The 20023-nt window shown below is 39.1% G+C and overlaps 3 protein-coding genes and 1 pseudogene across 7 annotated transcripts; 1 reads left to right on the top strand and 3 right to left on the bottom strand.

The window, feature by feature from the left end:
* Window positions 1-854: 854 nt before the first annotated feature.
* On the bottom strand, window positions 855-6747 carry ARP6 (actin-related protein 6). Of its 4 annotated transcripts, none has more exons than XM_088256150.1 (10): window positions 5856-6747; window positions 5518-5734; window positions 5366-5429; window positions 4922-5006; window positions 4783-4833; window positions 4635-4697; window positions 4419-4554; window positions 2786-2923; window positions 1942-2045; window positions 855-1235 (listed from the first exon to the last, which is right to left on the bottom strand). In XM_088256150.1, the coding sequence occupies exons 1-7, from the start codon at window positions 6530-6532 to the stop codon at window positions 4428-4430; spliced, it is 1284 nt and encodes a 427-aa protein (XP_088112276.1). In that variant the 5' UTR covers window positions 6533-6747; the 3' UTR covers window positions 855-1235; window positions 1942-2045; window positions 2786-2923; window positions 4419-4427. The 4 variants fall into 4 exon arrangements, with proteins under 4 accessions (XP_088112276.1, XP_021809095.2, XP_021809096.2 ...); XM_021953403.2 differs by having other exon boundaries at window positions 905-1235; window positions 2786-4283; XM_021953404.2 differs by having other exon boundaries at window positions 905-1235; window positions 1968-2045; window positions 2786-4554.
* A 100-nt stretch (window positions 6748-6847) lies between these two features.
* Window positions 6848-9359, bottom strand: LOC110752686 (putative clathrin assembly protein At2g25430 pseudogene; annotated as a pseudogene).
* Window positions 9360-9972: 613 nt separating this feature from the next.
* Window positions 9973-13721, top strand: LOC110752564 (BRAP2 RING ZnF UBP domain-containing protein 1-like). Of its 2 annotated transcripts, XR_002526009.2 has the most exons (11): window positions 9973-10367; window positions 10769-10877; window positions 10972-11086; window positions 11204-11301; window positions 11639-11745; window positions 11910-12162; window positions 12271-12324; window positions 12434-12577; window positions 12707-12771; window positions 13089-13143; window positions 13230-13721. XR_002526009.2 is itself a non-coding variant. In XM_088256005.1 (6 exons), the coding sequence occupies exons 1-6, from the start codon at window positions 12061-12063 to the stop codon at window positions 13389-13391; spliced, it is 582 nt and encodes a 193-aa protein (XP_088112131.1). In that variant the 5' UTR covers window positions 11910-12060; the 3' UTR covers window positions 13392-13721. The 2 variants fall into 2 exon arrangements, 1 of the variants encoding a protein (XP_088112131.1); XM_088256005.1 differs by lacking the exons at window positions 9973-10367; window positions 10769-10877; window positions 10972-11086; window positions 11204-11301; window positions 11639-11745.
* A 3545-nt stretch (window positions 13722-17266) lies between these two features.
* LOC110752575 (F-box/FBD/LRR-repeat protein At5g22700-like) lies at window positions 17267-19645 on the bottom strand. Its single transcript, XM_021953257.2, has 4 exons — window positions 19416-19645; window positions 18132-19115; window positions 17887-18030; window positions 17267-17648 (listed from the first exon to the last, which is right to left on the bottom strand). The coding sequence occupies exons 1-4, from the start codon at window positions 19446-19448 to the stop codon at window positions 17337-17339; spliced, it is 1473 nt and encodes a 490-aa protein (XP_021808949.1). The 5' UTR covers window positions 19449-19645; the 3' UTR covers window positions 17267-17336.
* Between the last annotated feature and the right edge of the window lie 378 nt (window positions 19646-20023).

The following is a 20023-nucleotide window of genomic DNA, read 5'->3' on the forward strand; positions in this document are numbered from 1 at the left end:
TTCTTTGGGCTGAATTATTTGTTATTGGGCTTTTTTGGGGCCGTCTATTCATTACTGGGCCCAATTATTCGTTGTTGGGCTTTTAATTGGGCCTACATTCTTTTTGGCCCAAGTATTTGTTACTGGGCTTTTCTTTGGGCGGAATTATTCGTTATTGGGCTTTTGTCGGGCCGAAATATCCATTCTTGAGCCCAATTATTCGTTGTTGGGCTTTAGTTGGGCCCTCATTTTCGCTAATGGGCCCAAATATTCGTTATTGGGCTTTTGTTGGGCCGGAATTTCCATTCTTGTGCCCAATTATTCGTTGTTGGGCTGTAGTTGGGCCCTCATTTTCCCTAATGGGCCCTCATTTTCGTTGTTGGGCTTTTAGTTGGGCTGTCATATTTTTGGGGCCCAATTTTAGTTACTGGGCTTTTCTTTAGGCGGAATTATACGTTATTGGGCTTTTATTTCGGCAGACATGTCCATTATTGGGCTTTAGTTGGGCACCCATTTTCGTTACCGGGACCAAATATTCATTATTGGGCTTTTAGTTGGTCGAGATATTCTTTTTGGGCTTTATTACTTGGGTTTTTAAATGGGCCGAACTATTCTCTGTTTATATTCAGTTTGGCCATCATTTTCGATTATTCGTTACCGGGTTGGGTGTCAATTCATTATTGGGCCTAAGTTTTCGCCATGCAGCTTTTGGTTGGGCTACCATAGACGTTTCTGGGCCGTCTAATTAGCTCTCGAGCTTCGGATATTGAGCCGAATTTAATCAGCAGGACGGTTCTTATCAATTCTGTCCTAAGATGACTTCTGTTACTGACGTAACTTATGAAGACACCTTACATCTGTTTTGCATTAGCTCATGAATTCTGTAATGTGGGCCTTATATATGGCCCTTAGCTAAGGCACTCACTATAGAATGACTCTGCATTAACTATATATACATAAAAAAACCAAAAAACCAAAAAAAAAAGGTCGGAAACAAGTTTACGGAATTGCTGCAGGAGTCCGATCTATAGAAATATATAAGTGCACGAGAAAACCAAACTTGAAATATCAACCCACTTCGAGTTCAAGCTCCGTTAAATTTAAGAGCTGCATCATCAGGGAACACCACCTATCAGGAAATTCGAGCCTTTGCCCAAAACACAAGGATTTTACTCCCACCAGTAAAAATATCCTGAGCAGCAGCTACTTCGTATTGTAGAACTCCACACTTTGATTGTGGTCACACTACCGCCCACCTGAACAAAATATTGAGGGCAACATAGTTAACTCTCACAATATGTTATAATATATAAGTGATGATTATGAAAATGTGCCTAGACTTTGAAAATATATACACATGATGATTTGAAAATGTGCCTAGACCCGGTAAATTCGGTTTCACAAAGGCTAAACATCAATGTGCACAGGTTTCTTTTAAATATTTTGGAAACAGCAACGAAACCCCCAGTTGTCCAAGGTGCAACCCAAGCACCTGATTTTTTTGGAACAAAAAGAAACATACGAGATAACACTACATTCATAACAATGCAAATCATCACTGAAACAACCACAGATGGGAGACAACCACACCCAACATTGACCCACATTATGTAACCTTGATACAACTATTGCCCCACATTACCTATCCATACACAGAAGTTAACATTAAGCTTGCAGCAGTAGCATTTGTTTCTTAATCGCCTGTGGCACAACTGATCAGCATCGAGCATGCAACTAACAAGCATAAAACAAAATTATAACTATGATTGTATTTTATAGTGCAACATACTGGCCCCCAGCCACACTAGCGGCTGCATGATTCATTTCCAACTCTTAATTTATAGGAACAATATAGGTTTGTTCACAGAATTATATTTCCAGAAAGTGTAATGCTCTGAATTTATGCATTTCCAACATAAGGTATAATATGCTCTCAGTAAGTGTCCTAGCCTCCATATGTACCTTATGTAGATGTTTCATGACTTCACCTTGCAAGTTTTACAACTTTGTCTCACTTAACATTGGTCCTGCGAGGCCCCTGTCATGCCTTCACGAGGCTGTCTCCTCTTCAAGAACAGAACAAAATAATAGTTAACATTGGTAGAGAAGTCTTAATACATTTTGTTTGAATTTAAGCTAGAGATACTAAAATAAACAAATTTAAACGCATGAACAAAGGCTAAATTTCTTTATCTAATAACATGGCATTAGGTTGGTTAAATTATTCAAATATTATGAGCCTTTAACTTTAACTTTTTCTTTTTCTCCAGGTGTAAGAGTTATGAAAATAATTCTTGCCACTGACTAATCAGAGATCCTTTCTTGCTTGGACGAGGGAGGTGGCCAACATTGACGACCATTTTAACTTTTGACAACAGAAGTTCCAATTAAGGTTCAAACAATAGCATCAAATTTGTTTGTTAATGGTCGGTGGGACCACTGATCAGCACCAAAGTATAAAACAGAAAAATATAACTTAACCATTGCGTTTTATAGGGCAGCAAATTTTCCCTATCAGCCACTCGCGTGGCTGAATGCTTCATTTATAAATCTTAATTTACCTTAGAAACAGCATATACTTATATTACAAAACCGTATTGAATAAACCCAACAAGGGCGATAACCATAAACAGTAATTCAATGCCTTCCATCACAAATAAACATTCAATGGCGATAACCATGTCCATGATTATTTTCATAATAAATATCATCACTATATAAATAATAAAACTATGATCATAATAATTTATTATTAGTAATTTTATTTTCATTTTTCTTAAAAAGTATAAGGCGTGAAGAAATTAACCTGCATATGAAGATCGAGAAGGTAAAGATTTGAACATCATCTTTGAGTCAATCTGTCTCAAAAAAGGAGAGAATCGCTTGAATCAATTCTGAAGCGCACTCAGGCTCCACCAGATCAGGCACATCAGCCACATACGATCTGCCCAACAACAAACCCTAACGTTACACCGTCAAGGCTGTAATTTACACCATCGGAAACACCGCGACCCTGAAATCGTTCATCCACAGGCAAAACCAGCGACCTCGCCATCGACGATCGTCTTAGAACCCAAATTGGATCGAATTACTGAAACAACCGGCCCAACTGATTCGATCTTCGCAATGGCGTCAGATCCGTCGAGTGTGTTTGAACGCGATCTTCGCAAAGGCCTCAAACACAAACGTCACTAACGTACCGGTGATTGCGATCGTAGATGATCATGTCGAATCGAATCAAAGCTTCTTGGCGTCGGGGATTAATTAGGGCTTGGAGCCTTGGAGAGAGACGGTTGGCGGGTTTTTTGTGCTCTGTTTGGGCTTTGGGTTTGGGTATTTTTATTTCTCCTAAGGGCTTATGAATACGATTGTCTCAGATCTCAGTTTGTCGATTTGGACGGGCTACGGGCTTGTTTGGCTTTGTTGCTTCCCTGGCCCAAGAAAAAAAGTGGCCCGTGTTCAATAAGCAGTAAACTTGGATTGTTACTCATTCAGGGCTGGGGCTGTTTGGTTGATGATTCGAGAGTAATCTTTACAATTTTGGATTTCATCCGAAAACTTGGATTGTAATTTGATTTTGTATTTTCCTTTAGTCTTAAAATTTATTGGCATTAGAAGTTTTTTAAGTTTTAAAAATTATGAAAATAATGTTGTTAATGAGCATAGAAATTCCAGGTAGCTACAGAAAGTTGAACAAACATCAACATGAGCAATTTTATACAAGCGTAGGGATGCAGTATTTTTATGTTTAAAAGACGATTCAAGATGTCGCAGGAAACATGTTAGAACAAGTATCTTTCTTCTACAAGAAAGACCAAGGTACCTCAAACATGAACAAACCAAGGTGTTCAGCGTGTCCATGCTGGAGGCGAAGCTCGAATCAGATAGGTCTTGATTTAGAAGACACTGCAATGTAGCTTACAATTGCCGAGTCGTCACCATCTCCCGAACTCTTCCGGATCAAAATTATAAATCTTAATATGTTTACGTCTTTTTTCTTGAGTTTGCCCATCCCACATAAATAATAGCTTTTCTGGATAGCCTAGGCAGGATTCTATAGCGAAGGGATCGAACCTCAATCTTCCTCTGGACATCTATAAAAAAAACAGAGGTGGGGGAAGGCAGAACGTATGTAGCATTTCATTTTATCATGCTCATTAGTATGACAAGGACGGACAATCAGGTTTCAGTTCTCATAACCAAGCTGCCAAGCCTGCTTCTACCTACCTTTTCTTCAGTGTCTCATAAACAGTCATAGGGAGCTGCATTACCCCTCACGGAGACTATTCGCTTCCACAAAGGTGCTATAGAAATTTACAAAGGAATGTTATGTGGTCCAACAATTACTTGGAATCTAACTCCATTGCTCGTCTTCTCAACCAAACAGCATGATATGTAAATTACCATAAAAGGTGGATTTGATCATTCAGATAACATACCCTTTAAGATTAACAGAATCTCCTGCGACATCGAGCAGATCCAAGTTCCTCATATTCAGCCTTGGTGACACGCATTGCTTCAAAATCAGGACTTGATGCTAAAAGAGATCCTCCTCGCCAAACACCTAGTATGGGGCTGGAAAAACATGGACAGTTTTAATAAAACTGGAAGTAGGTATGCTTAAACAGAGTAATACAGGTCAGGAGGAAAGTTACTCTTGTTGAGGAGTTATGTTCACTTGATAGTCATCAGGAACAAGAGGCCGCAGCTCCCTCTCTCTGCAAAATTTCAATACAAACTTAAGGATGATTAAGTATTAAGTCTGACATTGCACAACTGAACGGAAAAGAGATCAGTACATACAGTCTATCAGAAAGTCGAGGAAATAGTGTGCTTCCGCCGGTTAAAATAATGCTGGCCAACACATTCAGACACACGCGGGTAAGTACTGACAATAATTTTTTTTTTTCTTTCAAGTAAAATGCAGAGTTTGGAAGGTCACTTTTCATAGAGTACAGGGTGAAGATGAGGATGGCAGGAACTGACAGCTCGAACCATGCACTCCGCTAGCCCAGCCTGATTCATTCCTGCAAAACAGGTCCAAGTTAGCGCTTTTGCTTTGTAAGAAATCATAGAGTTCCCAAAGGAATGAGCAAAATCATTACTAAATCACATACAATGTTCACATAAGTTATAGAATTTCTAAAAACCTCCTATTATGCCACACAGTATCATATTCTACAGAAACAGCTAATGACATATTTCCAACGCTATGCTCTACATGAATCAAGCAACAACTTGCAGAAGTAATAACCCCTAGCCAACATGAACCACAAAAGGATATTGTAATGTTTCATTCAACAACAAAGAATCATATATCGTATTTGTTTCAAGAATCAAACTAAAACCCCAAAAGTGTAGTTTGAAACAAGAATATAAGACAAACCCAAATCAGCAGGATGGAAGATCATCTCTGGCACAAGGAACCTTTCATTTGTCAAGTCAAATTCCTGCCCAAAAACAACAAACACCACTCAGAAGTAGAAAACAAACACAACCAGTTACTAAATTAGCTCAAATATATGGGAGAAAGATTACATTCTTGGTTAAATCAATCTTCTTTCGATCCTCCAGCTTGTTTGTAACTTCCATCTGATCCACATCCATCTTTTGCTGCACTTCTTCAAGTGTGTCACCGTCTCCCAAAGCCAAGTATCTCTGCGCCTCTTCTGGGTTCTTAACGAACCCTTTTGTGTGCGTAACACCATCAGGCAACACATACGTGCACCTGAAAGCATTGTCCTTCCCTTGTTTCCTGAACACCAATTTCAAGCCAAAAAAAAAAAAATACAACAAAACCCAGAACTGACATTAAACCAAATTCCAGGAAAAATAGAAGAAGAAAATAGAAACAATATTAAAATAAATTCACGAACTTTGCGATCTGGAGGTCACGAGCAACGTCTAAGGAAACAAAGCAGAGCTTCTCCTTAACGTCGTCGATCAGGAAGGTCTCGTCCATGACATTGACAGAGCGGTAAGATACAAGCTCTTTGAGGTAATTGGTCAAGGCCTTGCCGCCCAAGTCGATTCGCTTAGCGGCGTAGTTGATGGGGAAGTTTTGGAAAACAGGGACGGCGTGAGTGAAAGAGAAGCCGCAGTCGACGACGAGGCTGCATTGGGCCTTAAAGGTCCGCTGGCTGGCCTCGTAGAGGTGGGCCAGGGAGGGAGAGTGGGCCACGTAGAGCGACGAGAAGTTGAAGTCCTCGAAGACGAGCTCGTCGGTGGCGCGTTGGATGGATGGGAGGGTGAAGAGGGGCTCCGTCAGGAGAAGGGACGATTGGGCCGGGTTGACCCGGAGAAGGGAGGAGAAGAGGTTGGCCCAGATCTCGCGCTGGAGATCCGGGTTGATTAGGTAGCCGCGGTCGATGGGCCGCCGGACCGCCGCGGAGGTGAGGTCCATGGGCTCGGTGGGTGAAGGGTGCACCCATTTCTTGGAGGAGAGTGGGCGGTAGACGCAGTTAGGGATTATGGCTGAGGGGTCGCGCTCGCCGCCGAGTCCAGCTTTGATTAGGCCGCCGCCGTTGTCCAACACGACGACGTTTTGATGCATGTCCAGGTGGAGTGGAGGGGGGTTGGGTGGTGGGGGCCTGGGGACTGATTTGGCGCGAGGTTGAGGTTGAGGTTGAGGTTGAGGTGAGTGTGTGTATGTGTGTGAGTGACTCGCCGGGGTTTATGCATTTGCCATTTGGGGTTTAAAGGATGTATTGCAACATGAAATGAAAATGCACCAATAAGCCAACGTCAAACAAAAAATATAGGGCTTGTATTCGCTTTTGAACTTCTTGTGTTTTACTTATGTTTTTCTTAGATTGAAAATTTTGGTTTAGTTTTGTTGGTACAAGTTATATAAATATAACTCAAAGGGTTCAACAGAAACCATTGTGTTCTTTCACACAAATTGTGACATTCTGATCGTTACAAATTACAATAGGATAATTGATTTTATTTAAAGACCAAAATTTGCTAATTATATAATATCAAACTTTGTATGTCATCTGCTACATTACAGTGCATGACTGCAAGTAAGCGCAGCAAAATGGCAAATTACACAAAGGTAAGTAAAGAACATTTTCCAAAATGAAGGAGGTAGCATAACAAGCATCTGCAGCATCAAAAGCTTTATCCAAATAGTCGAAAGGTATTTGCATTATGGGAGGAACAAACTGGTCAAGACAAGAAGGCATATCCGATTTCAATAGGGCGCATAGTAGTACCCTCCTGGCTGAGGTGGGCCATAATAACCAGAGCCGCCAGAAGAAATCTTGGCCAAACCCACTTGCCCTTGCATCCCATCTCTTCCATATTGCTGCCAAAGCAGTTGTTCCTGTGAAAGCAAATATTGCTTCCTCTCCATCTCTGCTATCTGAACATATGAAGGAGGCGGCACTGCGAGGGAGGCGGCAAACGGATCTTGCTGCCCCACTGCTTGCACTGTCCCGTCTGGGGCAGGCAGAGCCAGCAATGGCGTAACACCCTTGCCTGCCCCGGGCATTGCCACACTACTTGCACTCCCACCACTCAGTTGTGAGGTGCTCACATGTTGCCTCACTGCTCCCTGATCATACATGCCATTCAATAACAATGGATCAAAACCACCAGCCAAATCAGCCTTCTGCTTTGACAGATTACTAGCTGTCTCAACCAATGCCAATTCCCAGTCTGCTTTACCACTCTCAGCAGCTGGTGTCTGCCAAGCTGAGGTCACTTGAGGCTCTCCATCTGATGGGAATGCTTCCCAGGATCCATTTGTATTAGTAGTAGTAGGAGGTCCAGAGAACAAAGCCAAAGCCAATTTGTTTCCTTGCTCATCAGCAGTAATTCCATCATCCCTCAAATTGACCAAGTCCTCTGTCACAGGTTGAGGATGTGAAGCCTTAGCCTGGGTTTCAGGTGGCGGGGGAGGAGGAGTGTAATTCTCCGGCGGAGGAAGAGCCTTCATCACCTCATAATTCATATCCTGTTTTGGCTCACAATCAACCTGACCCTTCTCCTCCAGACTCTTTGGCCTGTTTGTCTTCTCCTTCAAGAACCCTTCAAGTGAGCTCAAAAGCTTATCAGTTATTCTCTGAACCTCCGGGTACTCAGACGACCGGGCAATCCCCGTGTCCTTACACCAACCATAAAACCCCACAAGCTCATCAATCATCTTTGCCGCATTAACATAAGCATCAAAAGCCTTAACACAATCCGCATACTCCATCTCAGTAAACCTATCCAACAACACCCCCAATGCCTCACATATTGCAACATATAACCCAAAACTCTCCTTCAAAACCTGGTAAAGCGCAACAATCACCAACCTACTACTCTTAGCCGCACCTGCAGGCCTACAAGCCAAAATTCGATCAAGAACCCTCAACAGGTCATTCAACCTCCCCAGCACTCTCTCAGGCCTCATTTCCCTTATTGGCGTACTAGACTTGGTCTCTCTTTTCTGCTCTCTCTCCAATGACTGATCACTCACATCATTTCCATAATCAAATTCTTTCCTTTCCTCTCGATAATCTCTCTCCTGATCCAATATACCGCCCTCTGTGCCTCCCGATTTCCTCTCATAAACCTCAAACTCCACCTTCTCATCAAGATACATCGCATAAAACCTTAGAAACCCGGCATGATCCCAAGCATTTGAATGCGATTCGTCTCTAAAACCAGACAAGTTCAAAATCCGCATGCCTCTACGAGTTGCATACACAATCTCCTCCTCAAACGAAGGGTGCCCCTCAACCAAAATTCTGTGAACAAGCATAAGAGCCTTGAGAGCCACAATCCAATCATGGGTTTTGCTCAAACGCTTAGATATAGTTGCCACAGCCGCAGTGACATATCCACGCGAGTAGGAGGTCAAGTTGATGATCTCCCTTATGTACTTGTCGTCAGCTGGGTCTTCATCGTGGGTCGTGGCCTTAACGACCAGAACTTCGAGGTCCGGGGCTATGTTCCCGGCCACTTTGGCTAGGCTGATGCTGGTTTGGTCCTTGACAGCCCCAATTGCCTTGCGAATTGTGCTGGGTGCCATTGATGATAGGATTCAAAAAGCAAGAGGAAAAGGGGTTTGTTTTTGTTGATTACCTATGCTTTGTTCAGGGTTGTGCAAGAGTGGATCGAGACTGTAGAGGATGAAACGAGAGATCTGCTGACTTGGGCCAACGTCGTAGACGGTGGAGATTGAGTCCGTTCGATCGGAATTGCAGTAGATTGGAAAGGGTCACGGCTCACGGAGCTGTGCTGCCAAAAACAGAGACCAAGGCAGTCTTGTCTTCTTTTACTTTTCGCTGTGCTGCGAAAGGCTAAAAGCGCGTAATCTAAAACCTTTTGCTGGCTAATTCATTGCAAAAGATAGATGGCATTTGACGGTTTGAACTCTGTGGACTCTTTCTCCATGCAATGTATGTGAATTTCGGTAATGGTGGGTATTATAAGCAATTTTGTCAATGTAAATCTCTATGGTTACTCAATAAATATTCATTATTTTATATATATATATTTGCAACATTTCCATACAACCATCAATTATTTGTGTTTTACATATTTTTTTATTTAAGGTTTATTAAATGTTGCAAGGACTTATAATTTAAGTCGTCCTTACATTCGGCTCCTGAATTTTTAATTCCTACTCTATTTTGCTTGTATAAAAAAAAAAAATTACTAAATGTTAATTTGATCCCAATTACCTTGTGCACTTTTAATTATTTTTCTTCTAAATAAAAGTAAACAGTTTGAATTTGACGGTCATATATTTTCTTTAGTCACATTGTAAATTGTGAGGATAGAACATATATACACGGACCAAAAATAGTTTTCACTTTTGAATTATTATAATTTTTTTTCTTTTTGCTAGCAAGAAATTTAAATTTCCGAAGATAAATGGGCTGAAATGTAATTATAGAATTGAACTTCCTGATAAATAAATAAAAAACAATTGTAAATATTATACAGTGTCAGAAAGGTGAAGCGCATGTTCCCGCGAATATCAGCTTTGGTCGCATTTGGCTTATAAATAGCTTTGCCTCTCAAAATTGTCTTTTCTATTTTCTCTCTTCCCCAACCGAGTCGACGCAGACAACCACAATGTTCTTCCTCCGAGTCCACTCAGTGGACACCAACCACCCTCTCAGCCTCGAAGACGCCGAGTTCACCACCATCACAACTTCCAAGATCACCAGTGCTACTGAATCAAACCCTAACATCATCCCCAAATTCAGCGAGCGAAGAGGCATAGCTCACCTGTTCCGAAGCATAGGACACTCGTCGCTGCCGAACAGCCCTGCCTCTCGATCCACTCTCCTCTTCGTCATTGCTGTTCCCAACTACCTCTCCTTCGACGACTTCATCCGCTTCTGTGGGTCCCGAATCGACCATGTCCTCCAACTCGTCTTCATCAGGTACCATTCTAGAATTTCTTTGTTTACCCAGAAATTAAGAAATTTTGAATCTTTCAATTCGGAAGTTGTGGGTTGGTTTGTTGATCAAAACCTTGAATTGGGTTTGTGACGAAATTGAGGAAATAGCAAAATTTATTTTTTTATAATTTTATTTTAAAGAAAATTTTGGATAGGGTTTTACTTCAATTGAGCCACAGAGTTGTGCCAGGCTTACATTGATAATTTTCATGAATATAAAAAATCAAATTTAAAAGATAAACTTGAGCTGAAAATCTAAAAAAAGGGTCTATGTATCAGTTCAGTGAATATCTTTGTTTGAAATTCAAGTTCCATTTTATCTATGTTTTTGTTTCCTCAGTGATCAAACAAAGTCTAATTTAGTATTTGCTTAATTGGATTAGGAACGATGGGATGGAAGATCGGTACAGTGTTTTAGTTGAGCTGAAGAATCAGATGACCGCCGACGGATTTTATCACACTTTAAATGGGAAGAAGTATTCGCCTGGAGAGGTAATGAGCTTTTCTTATTATCGTTTATATTCATGGATGATGTATATACATCTTGAGCTTATGTGTGCGATTTTCTTTGTTTTTTTTTTTTCAGGCCGAGGTGTGCCACATTCTGTTTCTGCTTTCTGTGGACTACACGGATTCAGATGAAATAGCTGGGACTCCTCCAGAAGGATGTACTGAATTACCTACTTGCCCAGTTTGCCTTGGTGAGTCACAATTTTCTTTGGTGGGACGGGGGTTCTTCTATTTATTTTTTTCAGAGCTATAATATTCTTTTGCCCAGTATTTATATTATTTTGGTTTGACTTTTGTTTCAATGTCAGAGAGATTGGATGCAGACACTAGTGGAATAGCGAGTACACTTTGTGACCATTCATTTCAATGTCCATGCATTTCAAAATGGACTTATTTATCTTGTCAGGTGAGTTGGTTTTCTGTTCCAAAATTCTGTCTCATGTGTTTAAGTTTATTAGAGATCTTGGTTGAGAGCATTGTTGACTGCACTACTGATATCTATTGTTACTTGCATGTACTGCAATATTTGTAATTTAATTATTTAAAAGTTCTTAAGTAGATTATTATGAAATATTTCTATGTAACAATTGTGGTCTTGGGTTTATCAATTTGAGCTTGAGTTTTCCTTGAGTTGGCATTGGGCCCTTTGTAACTCTGATATGTATTAGGACTCGAGCAAAGTTTGAGAATCCAGCTATATAGAAGAAAGTTGCTGATTTAATATTTGTGTTGTGTGCCACTAGGTTTGCCGATTTTGTCAGCAGCAGGATGAAAAGCCAGCTTGCTCTATTTGTGGAATATCTGTGAATCCCTGAGTTTGCGTAATATGTGGTTTTGTAGGATGTGGAAGGTAAACATGATACACTCTTTTTTCTTCTTATATCTTTGGTAATTTCTGTCTCCAAAGCAAGAAACAATATAGCCTACGCATCATTTACTTGATGAGCTATGGCGTTGTCTTAATTAAATTTTGTCCAGACAGAAAATTATTGATATTATTTTTTCTTCAAAAAGATATACAGAAGGCCATGCTGTTAGGCACTGGAAGGATACACAGCATTGCTATTCTCTTGAGTTGAACAGGCAGCAGATTTGGGATTATGTTGGTGATGCTTATGTTCACCGCCTGAACCAATCAAAAATTGATGGCAAGCTAATAACTGATATGGATTCTCAATGTATGTCAGTGGAAGGGGATTGTGACAGGTGTGAATGCAGTGATGATTCTGGAATTAGTGGAGCCCTCTACAGCAGCAAAGTTGAAACTGTATGTATATATTTTAAGAATTTTTTGTACTTTTTTTGTACCTAGCACTATCCATTATTTTTGATTTCTTATTCACATAACTGATCTTTAGATGTTGTGCTACAACAGATTGTAGACGAGTATAACCGACTTCTTGCAAGTCAGCTTGAAACTCAAAGACAAGTAGGCTGTCATCAAACCCACGTTTGACCTCTGCTTTGTGTTCTTATTTTTCCTTCCACCTAATTGGTTGTTGATCAAGTGATATCCTTTTATTTTTCTTGAACTTCAGTATTATGAATCTCTACTTATGGAGGCCAAAAGTAAAAAGGAAAGTTCAATTTTAGAAGCAGTGGAGAAAGCTGTAAATTCCAAGATGCAGGATTTTCAAGCGAAACTGGAGAAATGTCTTGAGGAAAGAAATGTTGTTGAAGATGTGAGTTTGTAATGTGCTCCTCTTTATTTTGGAGTTTGGCATAGGTGTACTGTGTTTGTGTGATATCTTCTTCTTTTTTCTGACTGTTTATTTTAATTTATTGTGCCTATTTTTGTGTTTGTTTCTTAGATAAACCGTAATCTCATCAAGGGCCAAGAAACCCGGTGTGGAAAGTTGAAGGAAATTGAAGAGAGGTACATATTGTTTTCTCTCCTTCATTGATAGATGTCAATTCTCCCCTTGTTTAAATACTAACACTTCGGATAGGACCATAAGGGTGATAAGGGGTTGTTCAAAATTTGAAAGCGAAATATGGAGAGCCATTTAGTATGTGCCAAAACTTCTGTTTTTTTTCTTTCTTCCCACCCTGTCCCCTCCTCTCCTACACAACCAAGGATAGTGATCATTTCAGGACCCATGAGCCAGTGCTAGATCAATAGGATATGGCATAGAGGCAAGTCCGTGATTATTATCGGCACTGAATTCTTTGGTTTTTATATCCTCCTTTTAGGGAAGCTGCATCACTGAGGTTAAGAGAGGAGAAGATACTTGATCTAGAAGAACAGGTATTTCTGTTACGAGTTTCTGCTTGTTAGCCACTATATTTAGAAGTTGCTGGTTTCTTAACAAGTTTAAATGATGGTGGTCACAGATTAGAGATCTTACAGTCTACATTGAAGCCCAAAAAACACTTAAGGACATGACGGATTCAGATGGCATCAAAGGGGGAACGCTCTTGCCTGTACCTTCCTCAAAGCAATCTTCTCCTGCCAACTCTAGACGACAAACAAAATCTGGTCGAAGACGGAACTAAAAGAAGGGCACTCAACATTTCGTGTATAGTAAACTCAACATTTCGTGTATGGTAATAATTGTGTGTCCAGCTGATTTTGGATAATGTAGCGATTTCATTCAGTCTTAATGCTTCAGTAACTTTCCTTTGGATGTGCATCTGAGAGTGAGAAGGTTTCCAAATCATGACCATGCCAAGGATTTTCCTGAAGAAAGGGATTGAGCAATATGTATGAGAACAACAAACAGTGCAAGGGCATGATTTCTTATGTTCAATGTAAAATTGTGTTCTATGTACACGAATTTTACACAATTATTTATATTTTAACTTATTAGTGCAAGGGCACCACAATCTGTTCTACATACAACAATGCATTGGAAGATATCCAGCATCCTACAGCAGTATCCACAACTCTTTTTTTTTTTTTGATCAGATATCCACAACTCCCTTTCGGCTCCATAACAAAAAATGATATATTCAGTTAAAGACGGTCCTTCACGTAAATTATTTCCCCTCCTCTGCAGTGGCCCAAAGTTTACAAATTTGGTTGATAGTTGGGTTGAAAGCCTGGTTACTGCGCCCAATTATTCGTTCTAGGCCCAAGTTTTATTCAGGGATTTACTTTATTAGGCCTGATTATTCTTTACTATGCCGAAGTATTACTCGGGCCTTTCGTTTTTTTTCTCTTTTTTTTCTTTTTCTTTTTTCTCTTCCAAAGGCCGACTTTTCGGTAAACCACAAGCCTAAAAACACAACGCTTGTTCTCTTAAACAGAACAGAAAATATTTCCCTCCCCCACACACATTCATATCATAGCTCTGGCGGCCATAATATTTTATTTCCTTATTTATTTATTTATTTGTAATACTAACCCTTTCTTTTGTAAGTACTTACCTTTTCTTTGTTTGTAAATACTTACCTTTTTTAAATAGTCATATTATAATTAGGATTTCTTTCCTATTGTTAACTTAAATTTGTACGTCTATTTAAATACCTTAATATTAAAGAGAAACATACATATCAGAAGATTCTCACGTACTTTATCATTGTTTGGCAAGCTTTCGAAATCGTAACACTGATACTGACACCTCCGCAAGAATTCCAACCTTGAATTGTTAAGCCATTGAAACTTTACACCTCCACCTCCAAGCCATGAAGTTCCCTGTGGTTTTGATATATGAAGATTACCAAAACTACGAATGCTACTATATGGATTATTCAAGTGACATGGAGAGAGTGAAGGACGTCAAGTTCAAGATTGAAAAAGATTCTGGCATTGCTTTTGACCAACTGAAGTTGTTTCTGGTAGTTGGAGAAGATGAGCATATAAGTCTTGAAACTTTGGAGAAAGGAGTTTTTGTAGTTTTACCTTATCCGGAGATAGCCACGGTGCCAGATGAAGAGATTGGTTGTCATCTTGGTTCCAGGTAACTAATTCTTTTATATTTTATTAATTAATTATTTAATCGTCGTCTCTATGTCCGTTCTTGATTTCCGAATGACATTAACAAGTTCTTTTTCTTCAATAGCGGTGGTCTTGACAATACAGTGGTGGCTGCGGTATCAAAAGAGGAGATTGATAATCATCCTGATTCCAAGTAATGAATCCTCAAATGTTATTCAATCGTTTCCTCTTTTAATATATATTTGCTTTCTTGATTATTCCCGATGACATTGACCATTCAATTTTCTTTAGTGGTGGTGGTGGTGGTCTTGACAATTCAGAGGCAGTTGAAGTCACAGACGAGCAAATTGCATATATTCTTAATTCTGGGTAATTAATTCTTGAATTTATATTCTTTTTTAATATCTATGTGCTTTATTGATCATTGACATGAAATTGACTACTGCTCTTGATAATTGCTTTCTTGATTAGTGATGGTTCTCAAACTCAAACTGTTGAAGTGAAAGTTATGGCTTGTTCGTTAATGGATCGTCAGTCTACTCATTTTACTGAAGTAGTTGTTGTTTTGGACAACGTGTTCACACTTACACAACAGTTGAGAAAAGTGTTGCAATTACAAAATTCACACCATATAACAGTACTTTTCAACGGAAGGGAATTGGAGCAGAACTGTTGCCCATTCCTGGATTTTCGCACAAACTTGAGCGAAAATTGGGTGGATATTATTATCCAGCAAGGAACCATTGTCGGCGCAGAGGACATCAATCAAAAGGTCATAGTCGGCGAGTGCTCAACGGCAAATCAAATGGTTCCAGCCTGGGATCCCACCTCAGTATATCTAACCCAAGAAGCAAATGTTGCATCATCATCAGCAGCAGTCAATCAGACGAATGCATCAGCATTAGCAGCCAACCATACAGATGATGCATCAGAAAAAGTAGTCGGCAATGTGAAGGAAGAACATAAGATAGCGGTGAAGGTCGCAATAGGAAGGAGAAATCAATACATCATTAATGTTTATCCTAGCGACAAGGTCTCCATTTTGAGACAACGGTTGGCTCAACGATTAGCTGAATTGAACATCCCTATGCCAGAAAGATATCACTTCGTCATTGGCGCGAATGAAGTCGATAATGAAGAGTTGTCGATCGATGAAGTCGGCCTAAAGAACAACAGGGTAATAAACCTCATCAGCAAGGACGAGTAATTTCAAAGATGACAAGAATAATGAAAAAGACCGAAATGCTATATATAACCCAGGTTATTATTATTATTATTTGTTTTAGTTTTTTGCTGGAGAATTATGTACCAGTTGTTTGCAACCATGTTTTGGATCATTAAACTAAACACTTATTTTCTTTTTGTTAATTATATTGTAGATAATTTGGCTGTTACGTAATGGGAAATAACCCACTTTCGTTCCGAATGAAATTCTCTGAGTTGCTTGGCAAGACACTACATAAACGAACGAAAGGAGAAAGCACATGCTGAACACATGAAAATTAACTAAAGAGTCACAATAGTTAAATTAATTTCTGAGATAAAATAAAACAGTCTAGAAACGAAACCAACCAAAGCAACTAAAATCTACATTGTCTGATCTCAATCTTTTGGCCGGTGGTGCTGCTTGCGTTGCCTTCAAAACTTACACTATAGTTCCATCACTTCTCCAATTATCCTAAATGAGGGGAAATTGCCTCACCAGGTTAATTATTCAAGTATCCTAAAACTATAAATACCTAAATCTGCAGCTTCGACCAGGAACACTCGTTGGGAGCCGTGTACATGGAATGGAATTGATCTGAACCGGCTGCTCCAGAAGTGGTGCTCGGCCCAGCACCATTCTCAATCGGAGGGGAAGTGCCCCATCTTCCTTTACTGGAATACATATAGCATGTGTGATTGGACGACCACTACATGAGAAACATAGTTCCGCAGATGTAAGTAGCACTAAGTCAATCCCAAAAGAAAAAGTAATAAAAGCAAACAATAAAACACACTAGAATATCACAATTGTTGAGATTAATTTTGAAAAGTTCATTACTAGTTTGGGCCTACGGGAGATATTTTCTATTATTTGTCAATGATTATACTTGAATGATGTGGCTATATTTCCTTGATCACAAATCATAAGCTTTTTTTGTTTTTGTTTTCTTAAGATTCTTATCACATGTTGAAAGAGAAAGTGGCAGGAAATTGAAGACTTTAAGAACGGATCGTGGAGCAATTTATTAGCAATCACTACATGAATTACTGCAGCAAAGAAAGATAGCTTACGGTTAGGAATTTTCCACATCAAAAGGGAGTCGCAGAGCGGAAAAACCGCACAAGTTTGACATAACTTTGAAAAATTAAATGATGGCACTTTCATTACTAATTAACTAATCAAAACAGAAAACCATAATCAATAATTAATCAAAAGGAAAGAACATAAAATATGCGTACTCAATTTGAGCTTGTTTGCACAAGTCATCGAGTAAACATAGGTAAATCAAAGTGTAATTGTTGATACTAATAAAAACCCTAGATATATTATTAAGCACTTGCACTTGCGCTTAATACTAGAGGCATACATATTCTATGGTAGAAGGCATTTTTTGTTTAAGGTATTGAATAGCATGATCTCTCGCATTCTCTTCCTCATTGACTCGTAGGAAATTCAACTCGGTTCCAGAAGGTGCACACCAAAACCGGACAGGATTTATAACAATCTTCTCCAATGCAACAACATTCTTTTTCAAGTACATGACATGTTTAACACAACATTTGTGACCACGATACCCTGATATTTCTACTTCCTTGAGGTAGTAATGGGGGCATTCGGCAGCTTTCTCTATTTTTGCCGTCTTCGTATTGGATCTTTTCAAACCCAACTGCAAAGAAACAACACTTTAGTTTACTTCATAAGAACTAGAAGCAAAACCCTCCTTTCTTGTTCTCCGTTTTATGCTTTTCTTTCTTCAGAAATATTGGCAATTGGTAATAAAATGAAGATAAATAATGAACGAAACCACTCAAGATATGAATGCATGCACAATATACAATTGTCAATCAAGTTGTACTTGTAATCAATATCAATCTATCAATCTATGAATAATTATGTATGCATACCCCCAAAACAAGTCTCTGCATGTAAGGAGCTGCCTTCATGAAAGAAGCTAAGCGACCAAGGGACAAATGGTAGTCTGCATCAACTAATAATTGCAAATGCCTTAGATTTGCTAGTGTGGGAAGTACATGATTTTGATTGTAGACCTGAAATCCACCAAACCAAATCACAAGTAAGGAACATAATAAATTACAAAAAGGAAGAAAACAAAACTAACTCATCACATACAATAATACTACATACTAACCGCTTCTCTGATATCTAGCTTCAGAATCTCTATATGAGAAAGACAAGGCGAAAATTGGCCGAGCACAATCCTTGTGAATTCAGCATAAGCGTACCACTTGTAATAGGTTACATCAACAAGCAGCGGTACATTCTTGAGATGCAAAGATATCAACCCTCCACAATAAATAAATGAAACAATGTTTGCGTCACAAATCTCAATGTTTTTGAGTCGTTGACAATTTTTTATCTCCAAATATTTCAATGCTATCAAGGGACCGACAACTCTTAAATTAACTAAATTTTTTGCAACATCTAGAGACAATCGCTCAAGAAGTGGACAGTTGGACAAGAAGAACTCAACAACTTCCCCGGTCACACCAACATGTCGAAAATGAATAACTTTGAGGGACTTGAAACCAATATTGTTGTAATATCCACCAGAACCTAGACTTGGAATGCCATTGGAAGCAAATTCTTCCTTTTCCATACCCAACAGTTTATAGGGAAATGTATAGTCATCGTCGTGCCAACCCCCCCCAGTTGTCAATAAGTCCAACTCAAGTGTTTGAACTCTCTTTTCCATTGCAAATTGAACCCATTTATCAATGGAACTTGTAAAGACGTTATCTAGAAAAAAGATAACCCTGAATCGTTCAATGTTTTGGCCGCTATACTGCTCCAGCACGTGATTCACCCAATTGACGTATTTATGGCCTTCTTCTTCGTCTCGTTTATCATAGTCAAGTTCACAGAAGTATTTTAAGGTCTCAGGGTCTTCAAAATTAACAGTCTCTAAATTGAGAGTCGTAGTAGATGACCAGACATACCGCCATCTCCTAGAAAGGATACTTGTAGCTACTGCTTCCTTTAGCGGCAAGAGTGACACTATGCTAACAATAACCTCATATGGCAACTCACTGATTCGGTCCTCCACCACCTTGTGCTCATCATCCTTGATTATTTTCCTTCTCTTTCCCGACTCATCTAACTTGTACTCATCATCCTTATAATTATGGAGATATCATAAAATTTAAAAAAATTTAAATAAATAAATAAAGTAACGCACTAGTGGTGTTGTTGCTATGGGTCTATTTGATTTCATCATTCAATCAAATGATTTAAATTATATTTTTTTTTCAAAAATCAAATAATAGCGACCGATAACAACATTAGGAAAACGCCCCCAAAAAAATATGCAAAATTTTAAACAGGTTATATACCTGGAAAACAAAAAAAAAAGTTTAAAAGGGTGCAATTTTGATGCATGCTAGTGTTAGTGTAGAAAATAGTTTGTAGTGTTTACCTTGAGTTGGACAGATTGAGAGGAGGTGCTCATTCTTTTTTCCACTAAAACTGGGAGTTTGAGACGATTCACAGCAGTGCTTGGCTTGAAGAGTTAGTTTTAGGGATTTTGTCAAATGAAAGAGGGAGACAGAGAAGCGTAATTGCAGATATGCCGTGCTGCAAATTTAATTTATAATTACATTGTGCGTTTTGGAGAGAGAGAGAGAGAGAGCGTAGTTTTAATTTTTAAACCATACAAAACTTTATTTAGGGTTTAGGGTTTACGGAACCCTAACCTTCCCACACACGTGATTGGATAATAAGAACGAGAAAATGGGTGTAGTTTTTTTTTTTCACCATCTAATTTTTTTTTAAAAAAAAAAAGGACAAAAAACTAACATCTCATATTTTTTAAATAATAAAAAATCACCTTAAAGATAGGAGTTGAATACGCTCTCTCCGCTAAAAAATCACCCTAAACCCTAAAGATAGGAGTTGAATACGCTGTCTAGTCTCTTCCCCCCCTCCTCTCCTCTCTCTTAAGATTTTGAAAACCTGTAATTCTTTTAAGTTTTCAAATCAACTTGTTCATCTTCTAATTTGTTGTCAATCCACTCGGTCAAGAAT

Source organism: Prunus avium, chromosome 7 (genome assembly GCF_965620075.1).
Source record: "Prunus avium chromosome 7, drPruAviu1.hap1.1, whole genome shotgun sequence".
In the NCBI taxonomy this organism is placed as follows: Eukaryota; Viridiplantae; Streptophyta; class Magnoliopsida; order Rosales; family Rosaceae; genus Prunus; species Prunus avium.